Source organism: Crotalus tigris, unplaced genomic scaffold (genome assembly GCF_016545835.1).
Source record: "Crotalus tigris isolate CLP2741 ecotype Arizona unplaced genomic scaffold, ASM1654583v1 scf7180000018142.649072, whole genome shotgun sequence".
In the NCBI taxonomy this organism is placed as follows: Eukaryota; Metazoa; Chordata; class Lepidosauria; order Squamata; family Viperidae; genus Crotalus; species Crotalus tigris.
The window spans coordinates 111,140-136,783 of record NW_024096844.1 but is presented as its reverse complement, the minus strand read 5'-3'; the positions used below and the strand labels follow the sequence as shown (position 1 = coordinate 136,783).

The 25,644-nt window shown below is 41.8% G+C and overlaps 1 protein-coding gene across 1 annotated transcript in view; it reads left to right on the top strand.

Annotated features, from left to right (window-relative positions):
• Window positions 1-5,247: 5,247 nt before the first annotated feature.
• Window positions 5,248-25,644, top strand: part of LOC120310197 (sodium/hydrogen exchanger 3) — a 98,395-nt gene continuing 77,998 nt past the window's right edge. Inside the window, exons 1-2 of the mRNA XM_039348338.1 lie at window positions 5,248-5,509; window positions 25,008-25,168. Coding sequence (XP_039204272.1) covers window positions 5,386-5,509; window positions 25,008-25,168 — 285 coding nt within the window. The 5' untranslated portion in view covers window positions 5,248-5,385. The remainder of the gene's footprint in view (window positions 5,510-25,007; window positions 25,169-25,644) is intronic.

The window sequence follows — 25,644 nt, the reverse complement described above, 5'->3', positions numbered from 1 at the left end:
AGTGGCTTGTGGTTTGTAAAGACCGTGAAGTGGTGACCATATAAAAAGTCATGGAACCTTTTTATGTCAGCCACAATGGCCAAGGCTTCTCTGTCTATCTGTGCATAATTACGCTCAGCAGAAGACAGCATCCTTGCATAGTAGGCCACTGGAACTTGAGGTGGATTAAGACAGCCCCGATCTCATAAGGGGATGCATCGCAAGCTATACACACAGGCAGTTGCTCATTGATATGAGCTAGAACAGCATTTGAAGACAACAATGCTTTGACCTCAGCAAAACTCTGTTTGTGGACTTTAGTCCACTTCCATGGAGCCTGTTTATCCAAGAGCCGGTGTAATGGTTCTGCCACTGTGGCCTTGTGGGGGAGGAAGGAATGGTAAAAATTTAGCAGTCCAAGGAAGGCTTGAAGCTTGCTCTTCGACTTGGGACAAGGGGCCTGCTGAATTGCTTTGAGCTTAGATTCAGCAGAATGGATGCCTTTGGCATCTATGTGAAACCCCAAGAATTCAGTGGAAGTTACTCCAATTTTGCCCTTTTCCTGCTTTAGCTTCAGCCTCGCTTCGCGGAAACGCAGCAAAACAGACCAAAGCCTTTCAGATAGGTTTTTCATTGACTCCCCTACAATGAGGACATCATCAAAATATGGGCAAACTCCCGGAATGTTACGGAGTGTTCACTCCATCATACTTTGGAAAATGCCAGGAGCTACATTAACCCCGAACTGCAGTCTTCTGACTGAAAGCTCCCCGGTGCATTACGATTGTCTGGGCCTCTGCCGTTGCATCATCAACCAATAGCTGTTGATAGGCCTGGGCCAAATCGAGTTTAGTGAAAAATCAGCCTCCTTTAAGTGAGGCCAAAATGTGGCTCACCACAGACACTGGATAAGAGTGCTGCTGTAATGCTTTGTTTAGCATGCATTTATAGTCAGCACAAATGCGGATTTCCCCATCAGCCTTGAGTGGTGTGACTGTGGGTGTTTCCCATGGACTGCTATCCACAGGTTCCAAAATGCCTTGCTGTAGCAGCTTATCCAGCTCAGCATTAATCTTTTGCTTAAGCACAAAAGGCACCCAATGAGGCTTAATCCTAATCGTGCAATGGAGGGGTCTAACCAAAGCAATTGGAAGCCCCTTGAACGATCCTAATTCTGGGCTGAATATGTCAGCAAACGCCTTGCAAACTTCCGCAAGATCTGCGATTTGCAAACTGTGTAGCCCAGTCACCTGAACTCCAAGTGCCTTGAACCAATCGAGTCCTATTAGACTCGCGCAGTCACCCTCAATCACAACATCCAAAAACCCTTCAAAATTCCTATGCTGCACTCTGAGCGTGGCCTCCCCTTTCACACTGACCCGGGAATTCTGGAAGTCTGTTAGGATAAGATTCAAAGGCCTGAGTTTAACTCTCTGGCTGCTTTTACAGCAGATCTGCTTGAGGGTGTCCAGCTCCATCCCCTGCAATTTGACATCAATACGCAGCTTCTTCTTCAATGGCTGGTGGGCTCCTGTTCTCAACTCGCTTCTTCGGAACGCGCAGAAACCCACTCTATTCTGGCTGGGGACCCTGATACCTTTCCAAGGCAATTCTTCCGATGGACGGTCTTTCTTGCGACCCAAACAGACGGCAGCTATGTGGCCTTACCAGCCACACACCCGGCAAGTAGCAGAGCGAAAATTGCAGTCAGAGCACTTGTGGTGGCCTCCATATCCGAAACATCAAGGGAATGGAACTGCCTTGTCAGACCCCTTGTCAGCTCACTCTTGGGGCCTTCTTTCTGCTGGCTGCTGCAGTCGATTGATCTCATTTTGGGAATCCAGTTCGGATACCTCTCTAGCAACCTCTTGATGGACTGAGCCTGAACACATAGTGTTCTTGGAAAGCCACAAGGCCTTAACAGCTCCTCCCGCTGCTTCGTCGGCCATGATCTCCCTTAGCACATCTTGGAAGGAAATGTCCTCTTTTGTGAAAATCTTTTGCTGCAGTTCTCGGCTCCTCAAACCACAAACTACCCAATCTTGTAGCTGTTCTTCCAAGTCTTTGAACTCATAGGGCCTTGCAGCTTGATGCAGAGCAGCAATAAAGTCCACAGCAAACTCTCCGGGAAGTTGGTCCTGCTGTTCAAATGCATGATGCCATGCAATCACTAATAGGTTTGGTTCGAAATGTTCCTTTAACATTTTCTTCAGCTCTGCATAAGTGATGGATTCCAAAGGTGCTGGGGCAACCAAATTTTCAGCAATGTCAAAAGTCTCTTACCCATAGATACAAAGTAACATTGAGGCTTTGAGCCCATCCTCCCGAACTTGGTTTACCCTAAAGTAGTTCTCCACTCTGGCAACGTAGGAGCTCAAATGTTCAGGGTGCGTTGTATCAAATTCAGACAGATGCCCAATCTTAGCCATCGTTTCTTCTTGGCAGCCTCTTCCAATGCCTTGCGCTGCTCAGGCTTGCGAAGGGGTTCCAGAACAAATCTTGACGAGCTCTCCTCCAGCGTCTTCATACTGGCAGGCAGAGTCGCACAAGTTGGAATGCCAAACTTTCAAGCACTTCATCCTCCCATGGTGAGTCAGCCTAGTATTCTTTTGTTGTTTTCTTGCAGTACGATCCCACCTTCGTCGCCAATGTTCTGTTTTGTGCATTTGTAAGGCATTGAAACAAGGCAGGAGTAACAACAGTTGTTTCTTTATTCAAGTTTCAACAGAACAACACAAAATGGCGCTGATCCCTTTTATACCCTTTTGCAGGGAACAGCGTCAGCCAATAAATGCAATGTACTTTCCCGCTTTGCGCATGTGCAATAGGCTGGAGACAGCCTGTCAGGCCCAGGCAGGCCATGTGGTCTGCCCAGGTCTCTCTGCAGCTTCCTGCACCTGCTCTGTCAATCACAGGCCCAGGATATAACACTTTTCACAAAAAATTCTTAGGAATCACACATACTTTCTAATAATATTGAAACTTCTGGGAAGAACCTTTGCATCCCATCAAAAGCCAAATAGATCAGAGATCCCCAATTCCCAGTCACAGCCCACTACCAGGCCTCGAGCCTTTCAGAACTAGGCTACAGCAGTTTGCATGAGCAGTGAAAGCATGTGCCTGATGTTGCGCAAATGGAGCTGCGGGTGAGCTTGCCCACCATGCACATGGAACCATCCCCTCTCCCCCCCACCAGTCCACAAAGCCGAAAAGGTTGGGGAACTCTGAAATAGATCATGAGAACCTAAAGTATGCTTAGACATCTCAAAAATTTATTCAATGTCAAATCAGGTAGGCATATGCTTTTAGTTTTTTAGACCAAGCTCTAATATTTTGTTCCTTTGACTATTCTCCTGATTTATATTAATAGATATAATAGCAACCTTGAAATATCAGTGAAACATTTAAAATATTTAACTGCCAGAAGCAGAACAAAAACAAGCAAAAGCAGGGAGATAGAGAGATGAACATGCCCCCTTACATACGGTAGCCTTTTAATGTTTGAAATGTTTTGTTGATGTGTAATCAATTAACATCAAACTATATTTTTGTGAACTGAACTGAGTAGTATATATCTTTGCTTTGATTTAATATAGGAATTAACTTTAAGTGTGGTGGATATAAACTAAGCTGGAAATTACGCACAGTAATTTTTCAACAGTTTTAAATGCAATATTTTATATACAAGCACCTCAAAACAGCAAGAATTGGTGGGAAAACTAGTACAGGCCCTAAAACTAAACTATAATTCTACTGACTGGTCCGATTCTACCACTGCTGTTGTTTCCCACCACTTCATTTTCCTTCTCCCCATTTTTTTTCCTCATTCAGCCTAATGCTGATGCTGCTCTGTAGCATTTCAGGCCTTCTCTTTCTTTTATTTCCATCACTTCATCTATATTTTCCTCACATTATCACACCACTTTTCTTTCCCCTTTTGACAGCATATAATAAACTTTTAATGGATTTTATTTGCTTTTTTATTAATCTGAGAAGCATCCTTTTACTAATTCAGATATTTGGACACTACAATAAGCGATCATTTGGAGAGGCTAACTCCTGTTTCAGTGGGATCAAAAATGAATATGTTGATTATGTGAATCATAAAATCATCAGAGTGCTGTGGCTGCCCATCCTTTACTTAAAACGCCTCCAGTGATGGAGCAACATTTCTCTAGAAGGCAGCTGTTTCATTATTAAATTGCTCATTATTATTGCAAAAGCTTTGGGGATTGTTGGGGATTGTTTAAGTTCCTATGCAAATTCCTAGTCAACAACAAATGTTCACTAGAGCTTAATATCTCAACATCTTGGATTGACATTCCATTCCAATTATCTATAGAGCAGAGTTGAACAAAGAGAAGTTTGTAACCCTAACAGTATTTGGACTTCTTTGGAAATGCAAGTAGTTTTCACTTACTAATGGCTGCATTCAGTGATAATTTGAAGTTATGACTGCTGCAAAAATAACTTAACAACAAATAACTATATTTTCAACAGCATCCTTCAGTCACATGGTCACCATTAAAGTCAGTATATGTCCTATGCCTGACATGTTATTCCCCCACCTCACAACCTTGCAAAGAGATTGAAAAGGAAGGAATTGAAAGAGAGTAAGAAAGCACACAAAGGAGAAGGAGCAGAGAAAAAAACCCCAACTGATTTCTGTGGGCAATCTTAGCTATGCCTGACACATTCACAATGGGGAATATATCAGGCTGCTTGCATAGTGTGCTCATGATTGCTGGTGCCAGCACATTGCTTTCAATATGCATTATTTATTATGTACTGGTTTATTCTCTTGTAATTCCTTCCTCTCCACTGAATGTAAGCACACAATGTAAAGATTCTTTTTTTTGTTAATTATCCTAACAGTAATTAGCAATTTAATAAGCATTTCAAAAGGCAAGCAAACGGGAAAGCACAGTTGCAGTCAAGTGATTTCCTACTTAGTGACAGAATTTAGTGACAGAGCTGCTGCTCCCAATTTTGCTGAACAAAAACTATTTTTGTTTTCCTTAAAAATATGTTATCCATGGGCAAAAGTATAACATCTAGCAATGAGACTAAAAGGGCATAAGCAATAATTGTCCAATGAAAGCAGTCTGGATTGGCAATTTGTTCTGTTCAGACAGATACTGCTTTAAACATACCGGTAGTATAAATTGTGCATGTTAATTATTTTACTTGTTGTTAACTCAAGCAATTTATCTTTTTTTTTTTTCAGTTTTCCACCTATCTCATAAAGTTACCACTGTGGTTCCAGAAAGTGTTCTCCTCATTGTTCTTGGCATTTTTCTGGGTGGAATTGTATATGCAGCCGACCATATTGCCTCCTTCACCCTTACACCAACAGTCTTTTTCTTCTACTTATTGCCACCCATTGTGTTAGATGCAGGATACTTCATGCCAAACCGACTATTCTTTGGCAACTTAGGGACAATTCTTCTATATGCTGTCATTGGGACTATCTGGAATGCTGCTACCACAGGCTTCTCCCTTTATGGAGTCTATCTTAGTGGAATAATGGGTAAGACTGAATTTTCAGACACACTATTATTTCATTATTAGCAATCCAAAATAATGTGTACCTTTCAATAAACTATAGAGAATGCTCTACACAAAGGAATGCTAGTTTGTATTTGAATTATAAATGATTAAACATGATGTAAATACCACAAATGATACTTTTTAAAGCATGAAGCATTTATGGCACCAACTATAAATGGGCACACGTTACTATTTTCAAATATTTCTTGGTAACTATAATTGATTAAAATAAAATATACAGACATGTGGAGTCCTTAGTGCTCTCTGAGTTGGTGGTTTTCTTGCAGCTGTTTCATTATCAAACTAGGTGACATCATCCAGTGCTAAAAGGGATGTATATTTTATATATTACTGTCTTGCCTTTTCAATTTTGGTGGGAGTGGCCTTGATGTTTCCTTGATTAGGCTTTGCTATTGTTAATTTTGTGTGCATTGGTAGTTCCTTAGTTGGGATATTATTTATTTCTTGATTGTGGTCTAATGTTAATCTTGGTATTAATTTTGGTCTCTACTCATCTGGATATTGATTTGTGGTGAGGAGCTATTTTGGTCTTTTTGTTCCTTTTTTGGCTTGTTGATTGTCTCTTATGAATGGTATGTTTATGTCTATCTGACAGATCGGCCATCCATAGCCACATAGATATAAGAAATGATTCAGCCATGTATACATGTTATTGATAACTATTACAAGTTATCAAAACCTGATTTTCTTCCATTTGACCTTTCATTATATTTTTTGCTTAATGGCTGGAATTAATTGTCTTATTGTCAACTGTCCAACTAGCAAACTCAAAATCAAGGAAACTTCAAGGCTTTGATGTACCATAAAAGATAAAACTTTATAGAACACATATCTTGGAATTGGAGAAGCAAAGTCAGCACTGGTTTTCTCAGGCAATTTTTTGCCTAATTAATAATAGCTTCCCTTAACCCCCACCCACCAGGTGTTCACATTGCCCAATCATATATTTTGATTTGTTATGGAAACAGTCCACTTCTCTATCAGACACCTGCATTAGTGATCTTAGCATTCTTGTAGGCTCTCACGGTCATTGGATGGCTTCTTAGAATCCTGTTTTCTCCCTATGCTTTCTACCCCTCCCTCCTGTTTCTATGGCAAGTTGAGTAAGGATAGAAATTAGCAAGCATCTTAGCAATTCAACCTTGACATGCCAGTCCCCTGAAAGAAGGGTAAACATAGGAAAAGAATAATCACAATTAAACAACATAAACACAATAAAACTAACATTCAAATATTATCCTCTTGGACATTGAGGGTATTTAGCATGCAACTTTCTTATTAATCTGTCAGCCTTAACATTATGAGCTCCTACCTATTCAGCACCAGCTAAGGAGTAACCTCTCCACCAAGTTAAGTACTGTAACTTCCCTCTGAAAATCCTTGAGTCCAGTATTTTCTTAACCTCATAATGCTTCTCACCCTCCACCAATATAGGAGAGGAGGTTGTCTCCAACTGGTCTTAAGCTAGATCCCTTAAATGGTTTCAACAAACTGCAGTAGAACACTGGGTGGACTCACTTCAACTCTTTTGGCAACTGTAGTTCAACATTTACTGGATTAATGACTTTCACAATTAAGAAGGGTCCTATGCACTTAGGATTCAGTTTTTTTATAAGGTTGCCTCAGTTTGAGTTACTTGGTAGATAGGTACACCTGGTCCCCAATCCTATAATTATCTTGGGGAGCTCTCTTCCAATCAGCTTGCCTCTTATGCAATTCCCTCGCCTTATCCATTATCTTCTGTATCTTCTGTGGGGTGATGCAGACCCTATCTAGTGATTGGAGGAGGGGTTCTCCCCTCTACATGTTGGTAGGCACTTCTCTCAGGCTTTGGCAGGGACGGCTCTCAGGCACTCCAGCAGGTTCCACTGTAATAGCCAGTTGGTATCACACTTGGAAATGGTCAGGAATTCCCCAGGTGTAAGGACCCACCCCACTTTGCATCTTAAGAAGACAGAACTCTTGGAATAATTCTTCCAACAGGAATCCTTTATTAAGAGAAAATGGTTGTAGGCATGCTAGACAGGACTTGGGGTCCAAGCTCTCCCATTCAAGGTTTTAAGGGGTTCCCCAGTAGTCCCACCCAATCAACCCCCCTTCCAGTGATAGTTTCCAGTATCACAATTCCACTCCCTTTCTTCTTTCTTCCGTCTGGATGGAGACTTCAGATAACTACATGAAAGGCAACTTCCCTCCTTTGGTATGTTAACACTTCGAGGTTACAATAAACACACATTCAGCATTCAGCTCTTTGAAGTGTAAAGAAGGAAGTGAGGGCCATAAAGCCCCTTTGTTCTCCCCCTTCTCTCCCTCTTATGGCAGAATCCAGAGAAGGCAGAATTGGGAGTTTCTATATTTGATAATTTAAAGATGAAATATAATTGGATTCTGACATCCGGCCCCTCTTAACAATAAGAGAGATCCACCTGAAGAAAACACAAGTATAAAATTTAGTCAGGCTTGTTAGGATACTCTGTGTGAAACTTCTTCAATAGCTTCGGGGCTCTGACATGACGTTTATGGACCCACTCATTTTGTGAGGGAGGGCGGTGTTTCCAGGCAACTAGGTACTGAGTTGCTCCATGATATCTCCTAGAGTCAAGGACTTCCTTTATTTCGAAGTGTTGTTCACCCTCCACCATGATTGGAGGTGGTGGGGGGGGGATTTTTGGCCGTAGAGGTGACTGATGCTCTCTTTTCAGCAAGCTGCAATGAAAAATTGGGTGTATTTGCCTGAGATTTTTGGGTAATTCTAATTCTACTGTTACTGGATTTATGATTCTTTTAATTGGAAAAGGTCCTATGTATTTTGGTCCAAGTTTTTTACAGGGCTGTAGGGACTTTAGGTATTTTGTAGATAAGTACACCATCTCTCCTATAATGAATGGTGTAGGCTCAACCCTTTTTTTATCGGCTTGTGTTTTGTAAGCCTGCCTAGCTTCATCTAGTGCTTTTCTGACTATTGGCCAGGTGTTTTGTAATTTTTCCATCCATTCTTTCAGCGAGGGGATCGTTGGTTCGTTTGGGGTTAATTCTGGCATGGGGTTGAAACTTTGACCGGTGGCTATTTGAAAAGGAGTGTAACCTGTGCTGGAGTGGACTGCATTATTGTAGGCAACTTCTGCAAAGGGGAGTAAGTCCGCCCACTCGGTCTGCTGGAAACTAAGAAAACATCTTAAATATTGCTTAAGTACTGAGTTCATTTTTTCAGCCCCCCCATTTCCTGGAGGGTGGTGGCTAGATGTCAGTCCCTGAGTGGTTCCTAAGAGGGATAAAAATTCCTTCCAAAATGCAGATGTAAATTGCACCCCCCTGTCAGAGATGATGCGTTGGGGTGCCCCATGCAATCTGTAAATGTGTTGGATGAAAAGGTTTGCTAAGGCTTTTGCAGTGGGAATCTTTTGGCAAGGGATAAAGTGCACCTGTTTGGAAAACAAGTCCGTGACCGTCCAGACCACAGTATTTCCATTGCTTTCTGGCAATTCCACTATAAAATCCATGGCTATTTCTCTCCAGGGGGCTGAGGGACTTGCCACTGTTTGCAATAGTCCTGGCACTTTCCCTTGCAACCTCTTTGCCGTGGCACATTTTGGACAACTGGCTATATAACTTTCAATGTCCTTTTTCATGGATGGCCACCAAAATTGCCGTTTAATTAAATGTAAAGTTTTTTCAAATCCAAAATGCCCTGCTGATTTTGTGTCATGGCAAAGGTGCATGAAAGTTACTCTTTGAGTTGTTGGTATATATAACTTTTCCCCTATCCAAGGCAACCCGTCTTTCATTGTGCACACATTTTTGTTTTTCTGGAAACAATCATCTGTTTCCAAACTTTTTCTGAATTCAATTCCAGTTTGGCTGTCCAGTTGTGGTTTTAATTTGGCTTGGGTTCTTGTGGTTACTGGTGCTGCCAATTGTGACTCTGCCATTATTGGTCTAGAGTCTGTGGTTCGTGTGCTGTTATATTGGGGCATGCGAGATAGTGCATCTGCCAGGAAGTTCTTTCTTCCTGGTAAATGTTTGAGCTTAAATTGGAATTGGTGAAAATGCTGGGACCAGCGGGCTGGTTTGGGATTGAGTTTCCTGGAAGTTTTCAGGGCTTCCAAATTTTTGTGATCAGTCCACACCTGGAAGGGGATTTTGTTGCCTTCCAGGAACTGTCGCCATGTGAGTAATGCCCAACGTATCCCATAAGCCTCCTTCTCACATACGGGCCAGCGCTGTTCTGTTTCCGTGAGTTTCTTGGATGTATATGCACAGGGTTGCAATACTGCATCATCATTTTCTTGTAATAGCACAGCCCCCACTGCCAAATCACTTGCATCTGCCTGTATTATGAAGGGTTTGTCCATGTCTGGGTGCCTTAGTACTGGTTCGGCAGAAAAAAGTCTCTTTAGTCTCTCAAACGCTGCTTGGCACTCCATTGTCCATGTTAGTGGCTTGCTAGGTTTTACTGAGGATGTTCCCTTCGTTTTTAGTAAGTTGGTGAGGGGCAAGGCTATCTGTGCAAATGAGGGGATGAATTGGCGGTAAAAATTTGCAAAGCCCAGGAAACTTTGTAGTTGCTTTCTTGTGCGGGGTGGTGCCCATTCTAATACTGCTCTGACCTTCTCTGGGTCCATTTCAATGCCCTGTGGGGATATGCGATAGCCTAGGTAGTCTATCCTTTCCTGGTGGAATTCGCATTTTGAGAGTTTGGCATATAGGTGAGCGGCTCGCAGCTTCTTTAAAACCGCTCTGACAAGTTTGACGTGTTCTTCTTTTGTTTCGGTAAAGATAAGAATGTCGTCCAAGTAAACAAGGACCCCCTTAAACAGGTGCTCCCTTAGAACGTCATTGATTAATTGCATAAAGACTGCAGGGCCCCCTTGTAATCCAAATGGCAAGACTTTGAATTGATAGCACCCCATGGGGCAGTTAAATGCAGTCTTCCATTCGTCCCCTTCCTTGATTCTCACTCGATAGTAAGCTTCCCTTAAGTCTAGTTTAGAAAAAAATTTCCCTTTCGATAGGTGTGACAGCATGTCTTTCATGAGGGGCAGCGGGTATAGGTTGCTTTCACTGATTGTATTCAGGGCCCTATAATCCACGCATAAACGTAAAGAGCCATCCTTCTTCTCTCTAAAAAGGACCGGGGCAGCCACTTTAGGCTTGGCTGGCTCAATGAAACCTCTCTCCAGGTTTTTTTTTATAAATCTTTCCATTTCCTCCTTCTCCTTTGGGCTCATGGAGTATAATCTGGGCTTCGGGAGTTTTGCCCCAGGCTTGAATTCAATGGTACAGTCTGTGGGTCGGTGGGGGGGAAGCTCATTCGCCCTCATCCTCACTGAAGACTTCAGCAAGGTCCCTATATTCCTCTGGTATTTCTGTTAATCTTTTTTCCTCTCCTATGGATGCTTTTTCTATTCTTGATTCTGGTAGCCTCCCTTGGGGTTTTAAGTCCATAGGGTCCCCCTTCGGGAATTTGATTTCTGTCGTCCTCCAATTTACCCAGGGGTTCCATTTTTTCAACCATTCCATCCCTAGAATCATTGGGCATTCCATACCTGGGGTCACCACAAACGTTAAGTCCTCTTCATGGTTGCCCAGGGAGAGATGTATTGGCAAAGTGGCTAGGGTAGCTGGCACCCCCCCTGCTATGGATCCATCTAGCTGGCCAAATGAGATTGGTTGTTCCAGTCTCCTGGATGGGATGCCCAGATTCCCCACTAGTGTTGGGCTAATGAGGCAGCGGGTGCAGCCAGAGTCTATTAAGGCTTTCACCTTCACAGCTTCGGGCATGGGGGGGATTAATATAGTCACTGTTTTGAAGATGGGTGTGATGCATCCACTTACCAGGGGTTCGCCCTCCGAGCTGTCATCTGAGGCATCCACCGGCCCTGTGGTGTAGGCTGGAGTTCTTTCCCCTTGGTGAGCAGAGGTGGGGGTTTCTGCAATTTCCATCATTCTCATGGCTGTTTCTTTTGGCTTAGCTGAATACCTCTGGGTTTGTTGATTGGGGATCTGTCTGGGTTGTGCTGGGGGGCCTTTGAGCGGCATTCTACAGCTCGATGCCCTTCTCTTCCGCACTTGAAACACCCCATTTGCTTCTTGGCTGTATCCGATGATTTCACCGGTTGGTGTGTCAGCTCAGGCGGGGGGCGTCTCCATTGTTTTCCTCGGCGGTGCCTCTTCAATATGTCGATCTCTGCTTCCTCTGCCAAGACGTACCATTCCTAAAGTCGATGTGGGTCCCCTCGGGGCAGGCAAGCATCATATAGATCATAGTTTAGTCCGTCTTTGAAATGGCCAAGGAGGATGTCTTCTGGCCAATTCAGTTGCTGGCAATGCCCGGAATTCTTGTCTTGCGTATACTCAGCACTGGGCGTTTGCCCTGCCTCATCGTTGTTATTCTTTTCTTACCTTTCTTCTTCCTTCTTCTTGTTTTCTCATTTCCTTCTTCTCTTTTCTCTTCTTTTCTATTTTTTACCCTTCCTTTCTCTTGTCCTGCTTTTTTTCTCTTTACTGCTTTTTTTTTATCATCCTTCGTCTATTCCTTTTTCTCTAAGCCTCACCCTTTTTTCTGTCTTACTCTCCTTTTTTTCCTCTTTTCACTTGCTTTATGCGATCAGCCGGGGGTTTCAAATCGTCTTCTCAAAGAGGACATAACGGTTGAAGTTACTGAGTTCTCCTGGGGCATTGGAGTCATGCAAGGTCACTACCCAATCCGCAGCTGGTCCATCCAGGGCAGATTGCATGATCCGGATGCGGGCTTTGTCGCTGGGAATATCCTGCCCATATTCCTCCATGTAGCTGAGGACTTGGGTTAGGAAAAACCCCAAGCGTGTTGGCTCCCCTTTGAATTTCACTTCCAATGGTGGACGTCTTGGAATGGATCGGTGCCTCTGTTGTGGGTGGTAGTGCCTTCCGTCCAGATTGCCATCTGTGGTCCGGTAGGGGGTGGGGGCTCCTGGATCAGTAGATGTCCCTGGGGTTGCAGGTTCCACGTCCCCCTCGGTGTCTCTCCCTTTGTGGCTCCAGGAACTGGGGCGGCCGTAGGGCTCAGTATTCTCCTCTCTTAGGGAGCTGAGAGTTCTCTTCATCAGGTCAATAGCTTTCTCTAGGATCCAGTCTGAGTATGGTGCCCAGCTTTCTCCCTCTTCACTTGCGTGCCGGGATTTCTCCATCTCCTGCTTCCATTCTGGTTGCTTGGTCCCCCGTCTCAGGGTCACCTTTCTTGATTCCTTTCCCCACTTACTTTTCTTTCCAATGCCCATTGACCAGCGAGACTTGTGGTCCCGTGTCTCCACCACTTCTTCTCCTGAGGAATCTGACCTCTCAGATCCCAACATCTGGCAAGGTTCCAACGGGTCAGCGGCTACTCTCTTTCCATGGGTTTTTCCCCCTCTTTTCTCCAGGTCTGCACCATGGTAAATTTTTTGGCAAATCCCCCGGCAGGGTCTTCCTTTCCAGGTGGATTAATTTTGCAAGTCCTGTCTATGTAAGGACCACCCCACTTTGCATCCTTAAGGAGACAGAACTCTGAATAATTCTCCAACAGGAATCCTTTATTAAAGAAAATGTTGTAGGCATGCTAGACATGACTTGGGGTCCAAGCTCTTTCCCTTCAGGTTTTAAGGGTTACCCAGTAGTCCCACCCAATCAACCCCCCTTCCAGTGATAGTTTTCAAGTATCACAATTCCCACTCACCTTTCTTCTTTCTTTCCGTCTGGATGGAGACTTCCGATAACTACCTGAATGCCCTTCCCTCTTTGGTATGCTAACACTTCGAGGTTACAATAAACACACATTCAGCATTTAGCTCTTTGAAGTGTAAAGAAGGAAGTGAGGGCAATAAAGCCCCTTTGTTCTCCCCCTTCTCTCCCTCTTATGGCAGAATCCAGAGAAGGCAGAATTGGGAGTTTCTATATTTGATAATTTAAAGATGAAATATAATTGGATTCTGACACCAGGACAGGCAATTCTGGTACACTTCTCTGCTTAGCCCTTCTTGAAATTGGTAGACCAATAGGTGTTCTGGCCACCCTCTTAGCTTCCTGGCCAGGCTGTGAAACTCTCAAATATATTCAGCCATGGACTGGTTCCCCTGCCTTATGGAGCAGATATCAGATACCACCTGGCAGGCTTATATGGGATCCCCCAATCTGGCCCGGAGCCCCTCTAGGAAGGTGTTGATGTTTCCCAATTCTGGAGCTGTCTCATCATGGAGTGCCACCATCCATTCAACAATGTCTCCTTCCAGATTCGCAGCAATAGCATTCACACAGCCCCTTCACCAGGGAATGCTGCTCCGTGCCACTTCAGGTAGATCCACATTTGGTTCAGGAGTTTCTCCAGATGGCTATCAAATGTGGCTTTCAAAGGTGGTGGCTCATGTCATTGTGGACTAGCAGGTAGCTGAGCGGCACCCTCACAATTTGCTGGGCAGTGTGGGCTGGAACTCCTCCCCACTGCAGGAACTGGCAGGGGCTGCCCAGCAGCTGCCTGCCAATGGATCTCAGCCATTCCCCTGTTTCCTGCCATCCCCTGACACACCTGACCTAGCACCATTGGTTGGGGCAGAGAAGGGGAATAAGTCAACATAGTCTGATCTGTTCCAGATACCATCCTCCAGGGTGGGAATTTTGCTTGCTCCTCCATCCCAACAAACATCTTGCGCAGCTGCTCCACTGAAGGCAGAGGTGGCCAGAGGCTTCCACTCTGCAGCCCTCTTGGCTTTCCACTTGCTCCCTTGGGTTATCGCAACCCCCAATGGAATTAGGAGAACTCCATCTTGGTGGCATCCATTGGATTTTCAGGCCAGTATAGAGAGACCCTGCCACAGCTCCTTCTTCTCACACAGGTGGTTGCTCCATCTTCTCTGCTCTCACTTTGGATTGCATTACCACTGGCTGTGTCTTGGAGTCCACCTGGGCTGATGCCAGTACTTCCTGAGGAGGGATCAGTCCAGGCTTGGCTGTGACATTGATCTTCTTCTCACTTCCTGACATCGCTATGCTACAATCCTCTCAGAAGCCTCTGAATAGGTTACATTAGAGATCTAATGTAAGTTGCCAAGACACTTCCAATTTTACGCGGGAGAAAACATTGATATATATGATGTCACAGTTGTGACTGTTGCCTGTGGATGGCTCTAGTTTGAGCTGATACAAGGCAAAAGATTTCTCTCTCCCATATTTGGGTCAACAGGGTGTAACATACAGCATTCTAGATAACTCCTCCCCTGTTTCTTCCCTCCCTAACACAGCTGGCAAAAGTGAGAAAGAGCCTGTGGCCTAGAGGTTTAATACAGCTGCCTAACATGCAGACAGCCCAGGTTCGAATCTCAGAAGGGTATGTCTGGTTGAAAAGAACTAAAGAGTTTGAAATAGCTATTCCAGTTCTCCCTTAATTCTTTGCTAGCAATCCAAATTTTATACATACATACATACATATATACATATATATAATATATATTATATATATATTATATAATGGAATGAATAAAGCGCATTCACCAGGAGAGTTTAAAGTTAAAATACTTTAATTAAAGTATTTTACTATATTAAAAGGTTGCCAAACTTTCGTTGGGAAAACTCCCCAACATCTTCAGGGCTGAGAGACCGTTTCTAACAAGGTGGTTTAAACGGGTTCCATAGACGTCTGCGCTTGGTTCCTAGACCGTGCCAGCATTCCCCGCTGAACAGCTGATAGGTGGGAGGGGGAATCGGAGTAAAGATTTCTTTCATCGTTCTCTCGAGCACTTGTGTTCACATCTCCGTTTGAATCATCCTCCTCCATCATGGTGTCCTCCATGCTCATCTTCCCTCGTAGGTCAATATTCAAGTTAAATCCCCCCATTTCTGTGAGCAAAAGTCTGTTGGTATTTGGGCAGATTCCCCGCTCATGTTATTTTCCCTTTTATCAAGCGAATGGGTCGTCATCACATGTTTTTTCTCCCCTCTCTGTATGGGATATTCACTTTTATTATTATTATGGGTAGTGCTAAATTTAGTGGTTCTATCCTCAAATTTCTTAAGCGCTCCAATGTCATTATTGTTGTTTTCTCCAATTAAAGGGGGTGTGGTTTCCACTTGATGTTGTTGGGAGGTTTCTGGGTAGTCTATATCAGATTGTTTCTGGTAGGGGGGAGGTGTAGCTCCTGGTTTAGAACGTTGTGGATGTTGATTGTAAGGTTTGTGATATAAAGGATGATGGTTTGAGTTCCATTTTCGTAGCGCTGGTTGTGCTGGGTGCAAGTCAATGTGACGATTGATTGAGTTGTTATTCGAGAACCAGGCTTCTTTTAGCAGCCGACCTCCCTTCGTGGCATCACTGGCTATGATAAGGGTGTTATTGAAGTCGAACTGATGGCCTTGTTGTGCCATATGCATCCAAAGTTGTGAGTGTGGTTCGCCTCGTTTAATGGCCAGTTTGTGTTTGTGGAGGCGAGTTTTCAAGCATTTGGCTGTTTCTCCCACATAGTTGCCTTCACAATTTTTGCAGTTGATCTTATAAACAATAGCAGATTTCTCCATGGTAGGTAGGGGGTCCTTTGGACGCATAATTTTTGATCGTAGGGTTTGGTTAGGTTTGTGAGCTACTTCTATACCATGGGGTGCTAGTAGTCTGGCTGTGGCCTCTGAGATGTTACTTATGTATGGGAGGGAGATGTGTGTTTTTTGTAGGGGGGAATCCCTTCTTCGTTAGGTGGTCCGGTGCTGGAAGGTTGTACAATGTCGTTTGATAAATTTTAATGGATAACCGTTATATATGCACGTATGGAAGAGGTGTCTCCTCTCTTCTTTCTTATATTCATCCGTGCTGCAGTGGGAGTCAATGCGTTTAAATAACATTTTAATGCAGCTGATTTTATGGGAAACAGGATGATTACTCTGGTAATGGAGGATTCTATCTGTGTGGGTTGGTTTATGGAATACCTTCGTATGTAGGTATCCATCTGGTTGACGGGGGATGGAAACATCTAAGAAGGCAAGAGAATTGTGTCTTTCTTCCTCTACAGTAAACCTTATGTCAGAGTAGATGGAATTTAATATTCCCATAAATGTAGTTACATGTTGTCTTTTAACAATAGCAAATGTATCGTCCACGTATCGAACCCAAAATTTGGGTTGGTATAAAGTCATAGCCTTATGTTCAAGCTGTTGAAGGACTACCTCAGCTATAATACTGGAGATGGGGGAGCCCATCGGGGTTCCTTTTCTCTGTTCATAGATGGTACCTTGGAATGTGAAATAAGTCTGGAGACATATTTCTATCAATTTCACGAGGTCTTCCGTCTGAAGGGAATCTTGGTGATGACCTTCTCTCATAGATGTCAAACGTTCTTTCAGGACAGAGATGGCTAAGTCCTGAGGAATGGAGCTGAAGAGAGAGGTGACGTCGAACGACACCATCATCTCATCATCCTCCACCCTAAGGGTCTTAATTCTAGTTAAAAATTCTTCTGCAGATCTGACCATGGGGTTACTGCCATCTACGAGGTGGTTGATGCGGGTACTAAGCCATTTAGCTAGTCCTGAGATGGGGGTGCCCCTGAATGATACAATGGGGCGAAGGGGGGTACCTTCCTTGTGGATCTTTGGTAGACCGTAAAAACGGGCAAGGACCGTGTCACAGGGACGTATCCTCTTTAGGGTGTCATCTCCGATCTTCTTACAACGCTTAAAGTTGTCTAGCAGTTTGTTGATTTTATTTTTAAGCGTTATTAAGGGGTCTTTTTTAATTACTCTATAGGCCAACTTATCATTCAAGAGTTCAAGTACTTTAGCTGTATACAGTGTTCTATCCATAATAACAGTCACCCTACCTTTGTCTAGTTTGAGCTGATACAAGGCAAAAGATTTCTCTCTCCCATATTTGGGTCAACAGGGTGTAACATACAGCATTCTAGATAACTCCTCCCCTGTTTCTTCCCTCCCTAACACAGCTGGCAAAAGTGAGAAAGAGCCTGTGGCCTAGAGGTTTAATACAGCTGCCTAACATGCAGACAGCCCAGGTTCGAATCTCAGAAGGGTATGTCTGGTGGAAAAGAACTAAAGAGTTCAAAATAGCTATTCAGATTCTCCCTTAATTCTTTGCTAGCAATCTAAATTTTAGATATGTATATGATGTCACAGTTGTGACTGCTGCCTGTGGATGGCTCTAGTTTGAGCTGATACAAGGCAAAAGATTTCTCTCTCCCATATTTGGGTCAACAGGGTGTAACATAAAGCATTTTATATATATATATATATATATATATATATATATATATATATATATATATATATTCTCCAGATCCAAAATAAAAGCCTCCCCCATTAGTGAAGAGATCCAGCAAAGAATCATTTCCAGAGAGAAATCATCCAGATGCCCTAAACTCTATGGTCTCCCCAAGATACACAAAGAAGGAACCCCACTCAGGCCCATAGTCAGCTCCATAGGCTCACCTCTACAAAACCTAGCCAAATTTCTCGCCAAACAACTACAGCCCTATGCAGAATCCATCACCTTACACGTAAAAAACTCATTCCAGTTTATAGAGATCATAAAGAAACAAAACTTACAGCCCAGCGACCTACTCATGAGCTTCAATGTCATATCCCTCTTCACCCAAGTGCCTATCAAAGAAGCCTTGACAGCTATCCAAAACAAATATAACCCCCCAAAAACACATCTTAGATCTGACCAACCACTGCCTATCCAACACATACTTCATCTATAATGGACAAAAATACAAACAAACAGAAAGAGCACCCATGGGATCACCCCTCTCACCTGTCATTGCAAACCTCTACATGGAACACTTTGAAACTCAAGCTCTAGAAAAATCGGATCACAAACCCAAACTCTGGCTCAGATACTTAGACGACACCTTCATAATCTGGCCACATGGGAAAGAAAAACTGGAGAACTTCCTCACACACCTCAACAGCCTACACCCCAAAATACAGTTCACCATGGAAACAGAAGCTAATAACCAACTTCCCTTCCTGGATGTCTTAGTCTACAAGAAATCCAATGGCTCCTTAGGACACACCATCTACCAGAAGAAAACACACACAAACCGCTATCTGCACACTCTCTCACACCACCACCCAGCACAGATCAACTCCGTAGCCAAGACACTCATCTCCAGAACAAAACGCTTAGCTAATGAACAACACCTAAAAACCGAACTACACACTCTCACCAATGTACTAACATCCAATGGATTCCAAAGAAATAAGATTACAAACCTAATCCAAAAAGAAACCCCCACTAAAATCCAAGATAGAGAACAAGAAAATGGCAAAGCCCTCCTTCCATACATAAAAGGCACCACAGACAGAATCAGCAAGATCTTCCATAAACACAGCATCAAAACAGCATTCTGCACAAACAGAAAAATATCCACCATCCTAAGAAACCCCAAAGACAAAATTGAGTTAGAAAATCAAGGAGTATATGAAATCCCATGCACCGCTTGTCCCAACACATACATCGGACAAACCAACAGAAGAATAAATGCACGCATTGAAGAACATAAGAACTCAGTCAAAAAAGAGGAACCAACATCTTCCCTGGTCCAACACCTTAAAGCCACAGGACATGAAATTGACTTTAAAAATACCAGAACTATCGCCAAAACTGAACATTTTAATAACAGAATAATCAGAGAAGCCATCGAGATAGAAAAACGTCCACATAGCATGAACAAACAAGATGATACCTCCCGCCTACCAGCCATTTGGAAACCCGCCCTTACTGACAAACGACTCCCTAACACAAAGGACACCAGACCTACACTCACAAAAACCACACAGGATGTCACCACCACACAAAAGCAAACCCAAAGCCACACCGATGATGAAGCACGACCACAAACCAGAAGCCAGACCACAGCTGCATCATTAGCCACTTTAAACCCCTCCAATCCATACATGAAGCAAACTTACACCCACCATGAAGATGAGGCACGACCACGAACGCGAAGCCAAAAAATAGCAAGGCAGCCCACCATCTTAAACCTCCCTGCAACTCAGACTAACCTGAGCACAACAAAGCCCCCACCCAAACAGAACACTCTCCCATCCAATCAGAACACAGCCAACACCCCATCCAATCAGAGCACAGCCAACCCCCCGATCCAATCAGAGCACAGCCAAGCCCCTAACCAATCAGAACACACCTCCACCCAACCAGAACACAGCCAAGCTCCCACCCAATCAGTTCATACCCCCACTGGCAGTTAAAAGGAAGAAACAGGTAAGACCACACATTGTTCCTCGAAGCATGAAGCTGAAAACACCAGCCTGAAGATGACGAATGGGACTTCGTTGAAACGTCGCCAAGACACTTCCAATTTTATGCGGGAGAAAACCCGAAAAACCAAAGACCTACCTACAAACACCTGCGAAAACCTCAGAAAACATATATGTTTTTTACAATAATAATTTTTAGTATTTAGTAAACAACATGTTGTCTGGGTGTACATATTTAACATTAATAGTAATACAGTTTCCATTCCTATCCTTTATTCTGTTTTTCTAACCATTTATACATTTTTTCCCATGTTTGGAACTATTCTGAATCTTGTTTCCCTTTCATTTGCAATGTGAGCTTATTCATTTTTGCACAGTCCAACATTTTCTTAATTATATCTTCTTCAGAAGGTATTTCTTCATTTCTCTAATATTGAGCAAATGTAATTCTCGCTGCTGTTAATACATGTATTAACTGTTAAGTATACACATTTTTATCATAATTTTCTGAGATTATACCTAAAAGAAATAATTCCGGTTTATAGTCTACATATGCTTCTATCATCTTTTCTAGCCACCTGTCAGAATCCAATTATATTTCATCTTTAATCATCAAATATAGAAAACCCCAATTCTGCCTTCTCTGGATTCTGCCATAAGAGGGAGAGAAGGGGGAGAACAAAGGGGCTTTATGGCCCTCACTTCCTTCAGTACACTTCAAAGAGCTGAATGTTGTTTATTGTAACCAAAGCTTAGCATACCAAAGAAGGGTATTTGCCTTTCATGTAGTTATCTGAAGTCTCCATCCAGACGGAAGAAAGAAGAAAGGGGGTGAAATTGTGATACTTGAAACTATCACTGGAAGGGGGGTTGATTGGGTGGGACTACTGGGGAACCCCTTAAAACCTTGAATGGGAGAGCTTGAACCCCAAGTCCTGTCTAGCATGCCTGCAACCATTTTCTCTTAATAAAGGATTCCTGTTGGAAGAATTATTCCAAGAGTTCTGTCTTCTTAAGATGCAAAGTGGGGTGGGTCCTTACATTAGGGGTGCCCCGTGCAATCTGTAAATGTGCTGGATGAAAAGTTTTGCTAAGGCCTTTGCAGTGGGAATTTTTTGGCAAGGGATAAAGTGCACCTGTTTGGAAAATAGGTCCGTGACTGTCCAGATAACAGTATTCCCATTGCTTTCTGGCAATTCCACTATAAAATCCATGGCTATTTCCCTCCAGGGGGCTGAGGGACTTGCCACTGGTTGTAATAGCCCTGGCGATTTCCCTTGCAACCTCTTTGCTGATGCACAGGTTGGGCAGCTGGCAACATAACTTTCTATGTCCTTTTTTATTGATGGCCACCAAAATTGCCGTTTAATTAAGTGTAAAGTTTTTACAAATCCAAAATGCCCTGCTGATTTTGTGTCATGGCAAAGTTGCATGAAAGTTAGTCTTTGAGTTGTTGGTATATATAACTTTTCCCCTACCCAAGGCAATCCGTCTCTCATTGTGCACACATGTTTGTTTTTCTGGAACCATTCATCTGTTTCCAAACTTTTTCTGAATTCAATCCCAGTTTGGCTGTCCAGTTGTGGTTTTATTTTGGCTTGGGTTCTTGTGGTTACTGGCGCTGCCAGTTGTGACTCTGCCATTATTGGTCTAGAGTCTGTGGTTCGTGCGCTGTTATATTGGGGCATGCGAGATAGTGCATCTGCCAGGAAGTTCTTTCTTCCTGGTAAATGTTTGAGCTTAAATTGGAATTGGTGAAAATGCTGGGACCAGCGGGCTTGTTTGGGATTGAGTTTCCTGGAAGTTTTCAGGGCTTCTAAATTTTTGTGATCAGTCCACACCTGGAAGGGGATTTTGTTGCCTTCCAGGAACTGTCGCCACGTGAGTAATGCCCAACGTATCCCATAAGCCTCCTTCTCCCATACGGGCCAGCGCTGTTCTGTTTCCGTGAGTTTCTTGGATGTATATGCACAGGGTTGCAATACTGCATCATCATTTTCTTGTAATAGCACAGCCCCCACTGCCACATCACTTGCATCTGCCTGTATTATGAAGGGCTTGTCCATGTCTGGGTGCCTTAGTACTGGTTCGGCAGAAAAAAGTCTCTTTAGTCTCTCAAACGCTGCTTGGCACTCCATTGTCCATGTTAGTGGCTGGCTAGGTTTTACTGAGGATGTTCCCTTCGTTTTTAGTAAGTTAGTGAGGGGCAAGGCTATCTGTGCAAATGAGGGGATGAATTGGCGGTAAAAATTTGCAAAGCCCAGGAAACTTTGTAGTTGCTTTCTTGTGCGGGGTGGTGCCCAATTTAGTACTGCTTTGACCTTCTCCGGGTCCATTTCAATGCCCTGTGGGGATATGCGATAGCCTAGGTAGTCTATCCTTTCCTGGTGGAATTCGCATTTTGAGAGTTTGGCATATAGGTGAGCGGCTCGCAGCTTCTTTAAAACCGCTCTGACAAGTTTGACGTGTTCTTCTTTTGTTTCAGTAAAGATAAGAATGTCGTCCAAGTAAACAAGGACCCCCTTAAATAGGTGCTCCCTTAGAACGTCATTGATTAATTGCATAAAGACTGCAGGGCCCCCTTGTAATCCAAATGGCAAGACTTTGAATTGATAGCACCCCATGGGGCAGTTAAATGCAGTCTTCCATTCGTCCCCTTCCTTAATTCTCACGCGATAGTAAGCTTCCCTTAGGTCTAGTTTAGAAAAAAATTTCCCTTTCGATAGGTGTGACAGCATGTCTTTCATGTATTTTTGACCAAAAATTATTTGCTTTAGGGCATGTCCACCAAAGATGATAATATGTGCCTGGATTTTGTCTGCATTTCCAAAAATTGCTAGACATATTTTTAAACATTTTTGCTAGTCTTGCAGGTGGTAAGTGCCATCTATAGAACATTTTATATAAATTTTCTTTATAAGTAGTTGCCCTTGTTATTTTATAGTTTCTTTCTCATAAGTTTTGCCATTTTTCTAACTCTACATTGTGCCCAAACTTTTTTGCCCATATTATCTTTATTTCTTTAACTTGTTCATTTTCCATCTTTAAATTTAACAGAAAACTGTACACTTTATTAATTAATTTGTCATGTGATGACAATAGTATCTGGTCAAACACTGTCTGATCTTTGTAAAAACCATATACTTTTACATCTTTCTCATATCTCATTTGCATTTGCAAATGTGGCCACCATGATAGCTTTATGCCCTGTTCTTCTAATTCTTGTTTAGTTTGTAGTTTCCCATCAGTATTCAAAATATCTTTATAAGTCACAAGTTTCTCATAATTAATTAAATTTGGATTTACAAATGCATCCATTGTTGAAATCCATCCTGGTATTTTCATGTTAATTCTCGATTTTATCTTTTCCCATGTCAAAAGCAGTGCATTTCTTACATAGTGGTTTTGAAAGTATTTATGAATTTTGTTCTTCCCATACCATAGAAATCCATGCTATCCAAGTTGTAGGTCATGCCTTTCTAGATATAACAGTCTTTTGTTTCTAAGAGTTATCCATTCTTTTAAGCATATTAATTCAGCTACTTGATAATACAGAACCCAATCTGGTAGCCCAAAGCCTCCATTTTCTTTTACTTCTTGTAACATTTTCAGTAATTCTAGCTTTTTTCCCTTGCCAAATAAATTTCAACATTGATGCATTTAATTCATCAAAAAAAATTCTCATTTTTTATCGGTATTGTTTGAAATAAGAAAAGCAGTTTTGGTAGATATTCACTTTCACAATTACTATTCTTCCCAAAATTGATAGCTGTAGATTTTTCCATTTTTCCAGGTCTAGTTTTATTTGTTTTAGTAATTTTATGTAGTTGTCTTTTTTTATTGTTTTTTTATTGGGGATATATCTAACCTTGCTGTTAGATATATCCCCAAGTATTTGACTTTCTTAATTACTTGAAGATCTGTTTTTTCTGACAATTGGGGTTTTTTTGTTTATCTGTCAGATTTTTAACTATAACTTTAGTCTTTTCTCTATTTATTTTCAGTCCTGCTATTTCTCCAAATTCTTCGATCTTTGCTAATAATTTAGGACTTGTCTCCAAGGGATCCTCTAATATAAATATAAAGTCATCCACAAATGCTTGTAGTTTATACTTTTCATCTTTTATCTCCATTCCTTTCATTTCTGGGTCCTTTTTTAATATTGAAACTGTTTGGATTATATTCAAAAAGTTTTCTCCAAAATCCATATAGTTTAGTTTCTGAACCATAAATTGCCAATTGACATTATCAAAAGCTTTCTGTGCATCTAGAAAGATTAATGCCATGTGTTCCCCTGGATGCATTTCATAATATTCCAATGTGCCTAAAATCATTCTTAAATTATTCTTTATTTGTCTCTTTGATAAGAATCCATTTTGATTTGAATGTATAAATTCAATCAAAAATCTCTTTAGTCTTTCTGCTATTATCGAAGTAAAATTTTATAATCCACATTTAGTAGAGATATTGATCTGTAATTCTTTATCTGAGTCAAGTCTGAGTCTTCTTTGGGTATTAGCGTAATATTAGCTTCTATCCAAGGTGGACTGCTTTCCACTCAAGGTAAAAGGGAAAGAAGGAAAAATGTTTTATGTAAGAGTATATGCAAAATACTCTATAGTAGAACTTTTTTCCTTCTGTAGTTTTTAATAGTGTTTCTATTTCTTATACAGTAATTTTGAGTTTTTTTTAATATGTTTGAATATTAAATTTTGTGATGTTTTAGTATATAAATGTGCTGAAGGGCTAAATTTCTATTAATATTGGGAATTATTAATATTAGCTTACTTATTTCTTCAAGATTATAATGAGAAATATAATTTATTTTTATTTATTTTATTTATTAAATTTATATGCTGCCCATTTCACTATCAAGTGACTCTGGGTGGCTAACAACATCTACAATATTGTAAAAGAACTATACAAAACAGAACATTAAAAGCATTAAAGATTTGGCATTAAAGTTAAAACATTAAAATTAACAACAAACTGGATAAAATGGGGCCAATACATAAACAGGATGGAGGTGGATTGGAAGACTAATTCACTAGTGCAGCTAATTATTCAGAAAGGTAGTTCCTTCTCCCTCATTGGAAATGTTCAAACAATGTTTAGATTGTTATCTCTGGGAACACTTTAATTTACATCTTTCTTAATTTCTTAGGGCCTAATGGGAATTTCCAATCTGGTTCAGTAATTCTGTGTTTTTATGATCTACATTGCTGTTTTAGGTGAACTTCATAGTGGATTGCTTGATTTTCTCCTGTTTGGCAGTTTAATAGCTGCAGTGGATCCTGTTGCTGTGCTCGCTGTGTTTGAAGAAGTTCATGTCAATGATATTCTTTTCATAATTGTTTTTGGAGAATCACTGCTCAATGATGCTGTAACTGTGGTAAGATTCTTTTTGAAGACTGTTGGCTACTGAAATTCTGATCAGAATGCATTGAAAAATTTAGGTTCAGGAAACTTAGATTTGCAAATAAATGATATGAAGTAATAATGTTTAAAACAGCAGCACATAGATAGTATCAAGATCACAAGAGATGATAGCACTGCTTCATTCGCGAGTAGTGAGGCCACACTTGAAATACTGAGTTCAGTCCTGGTTGCCAAGATAGAAAAAAAGCTGAGGCCTTATGTTCTAAACTGAAAAGTAATCAATTAATTATTAGAATGATTGGGGAATATTTTAACGCGCACATCGTTTTTTTTATAATTAAAATGTTTTCCACATGTGCAAAAAGTGGAACACTACATAGGGCCAACTGAAATCCATATTCTGGTTCCCACTGACCTTTGTGAATCTTTTTTTATATGGAATGTTAAGGAACAAATTAGATCCTTAAGACAATTTATTTTGTCTCATAA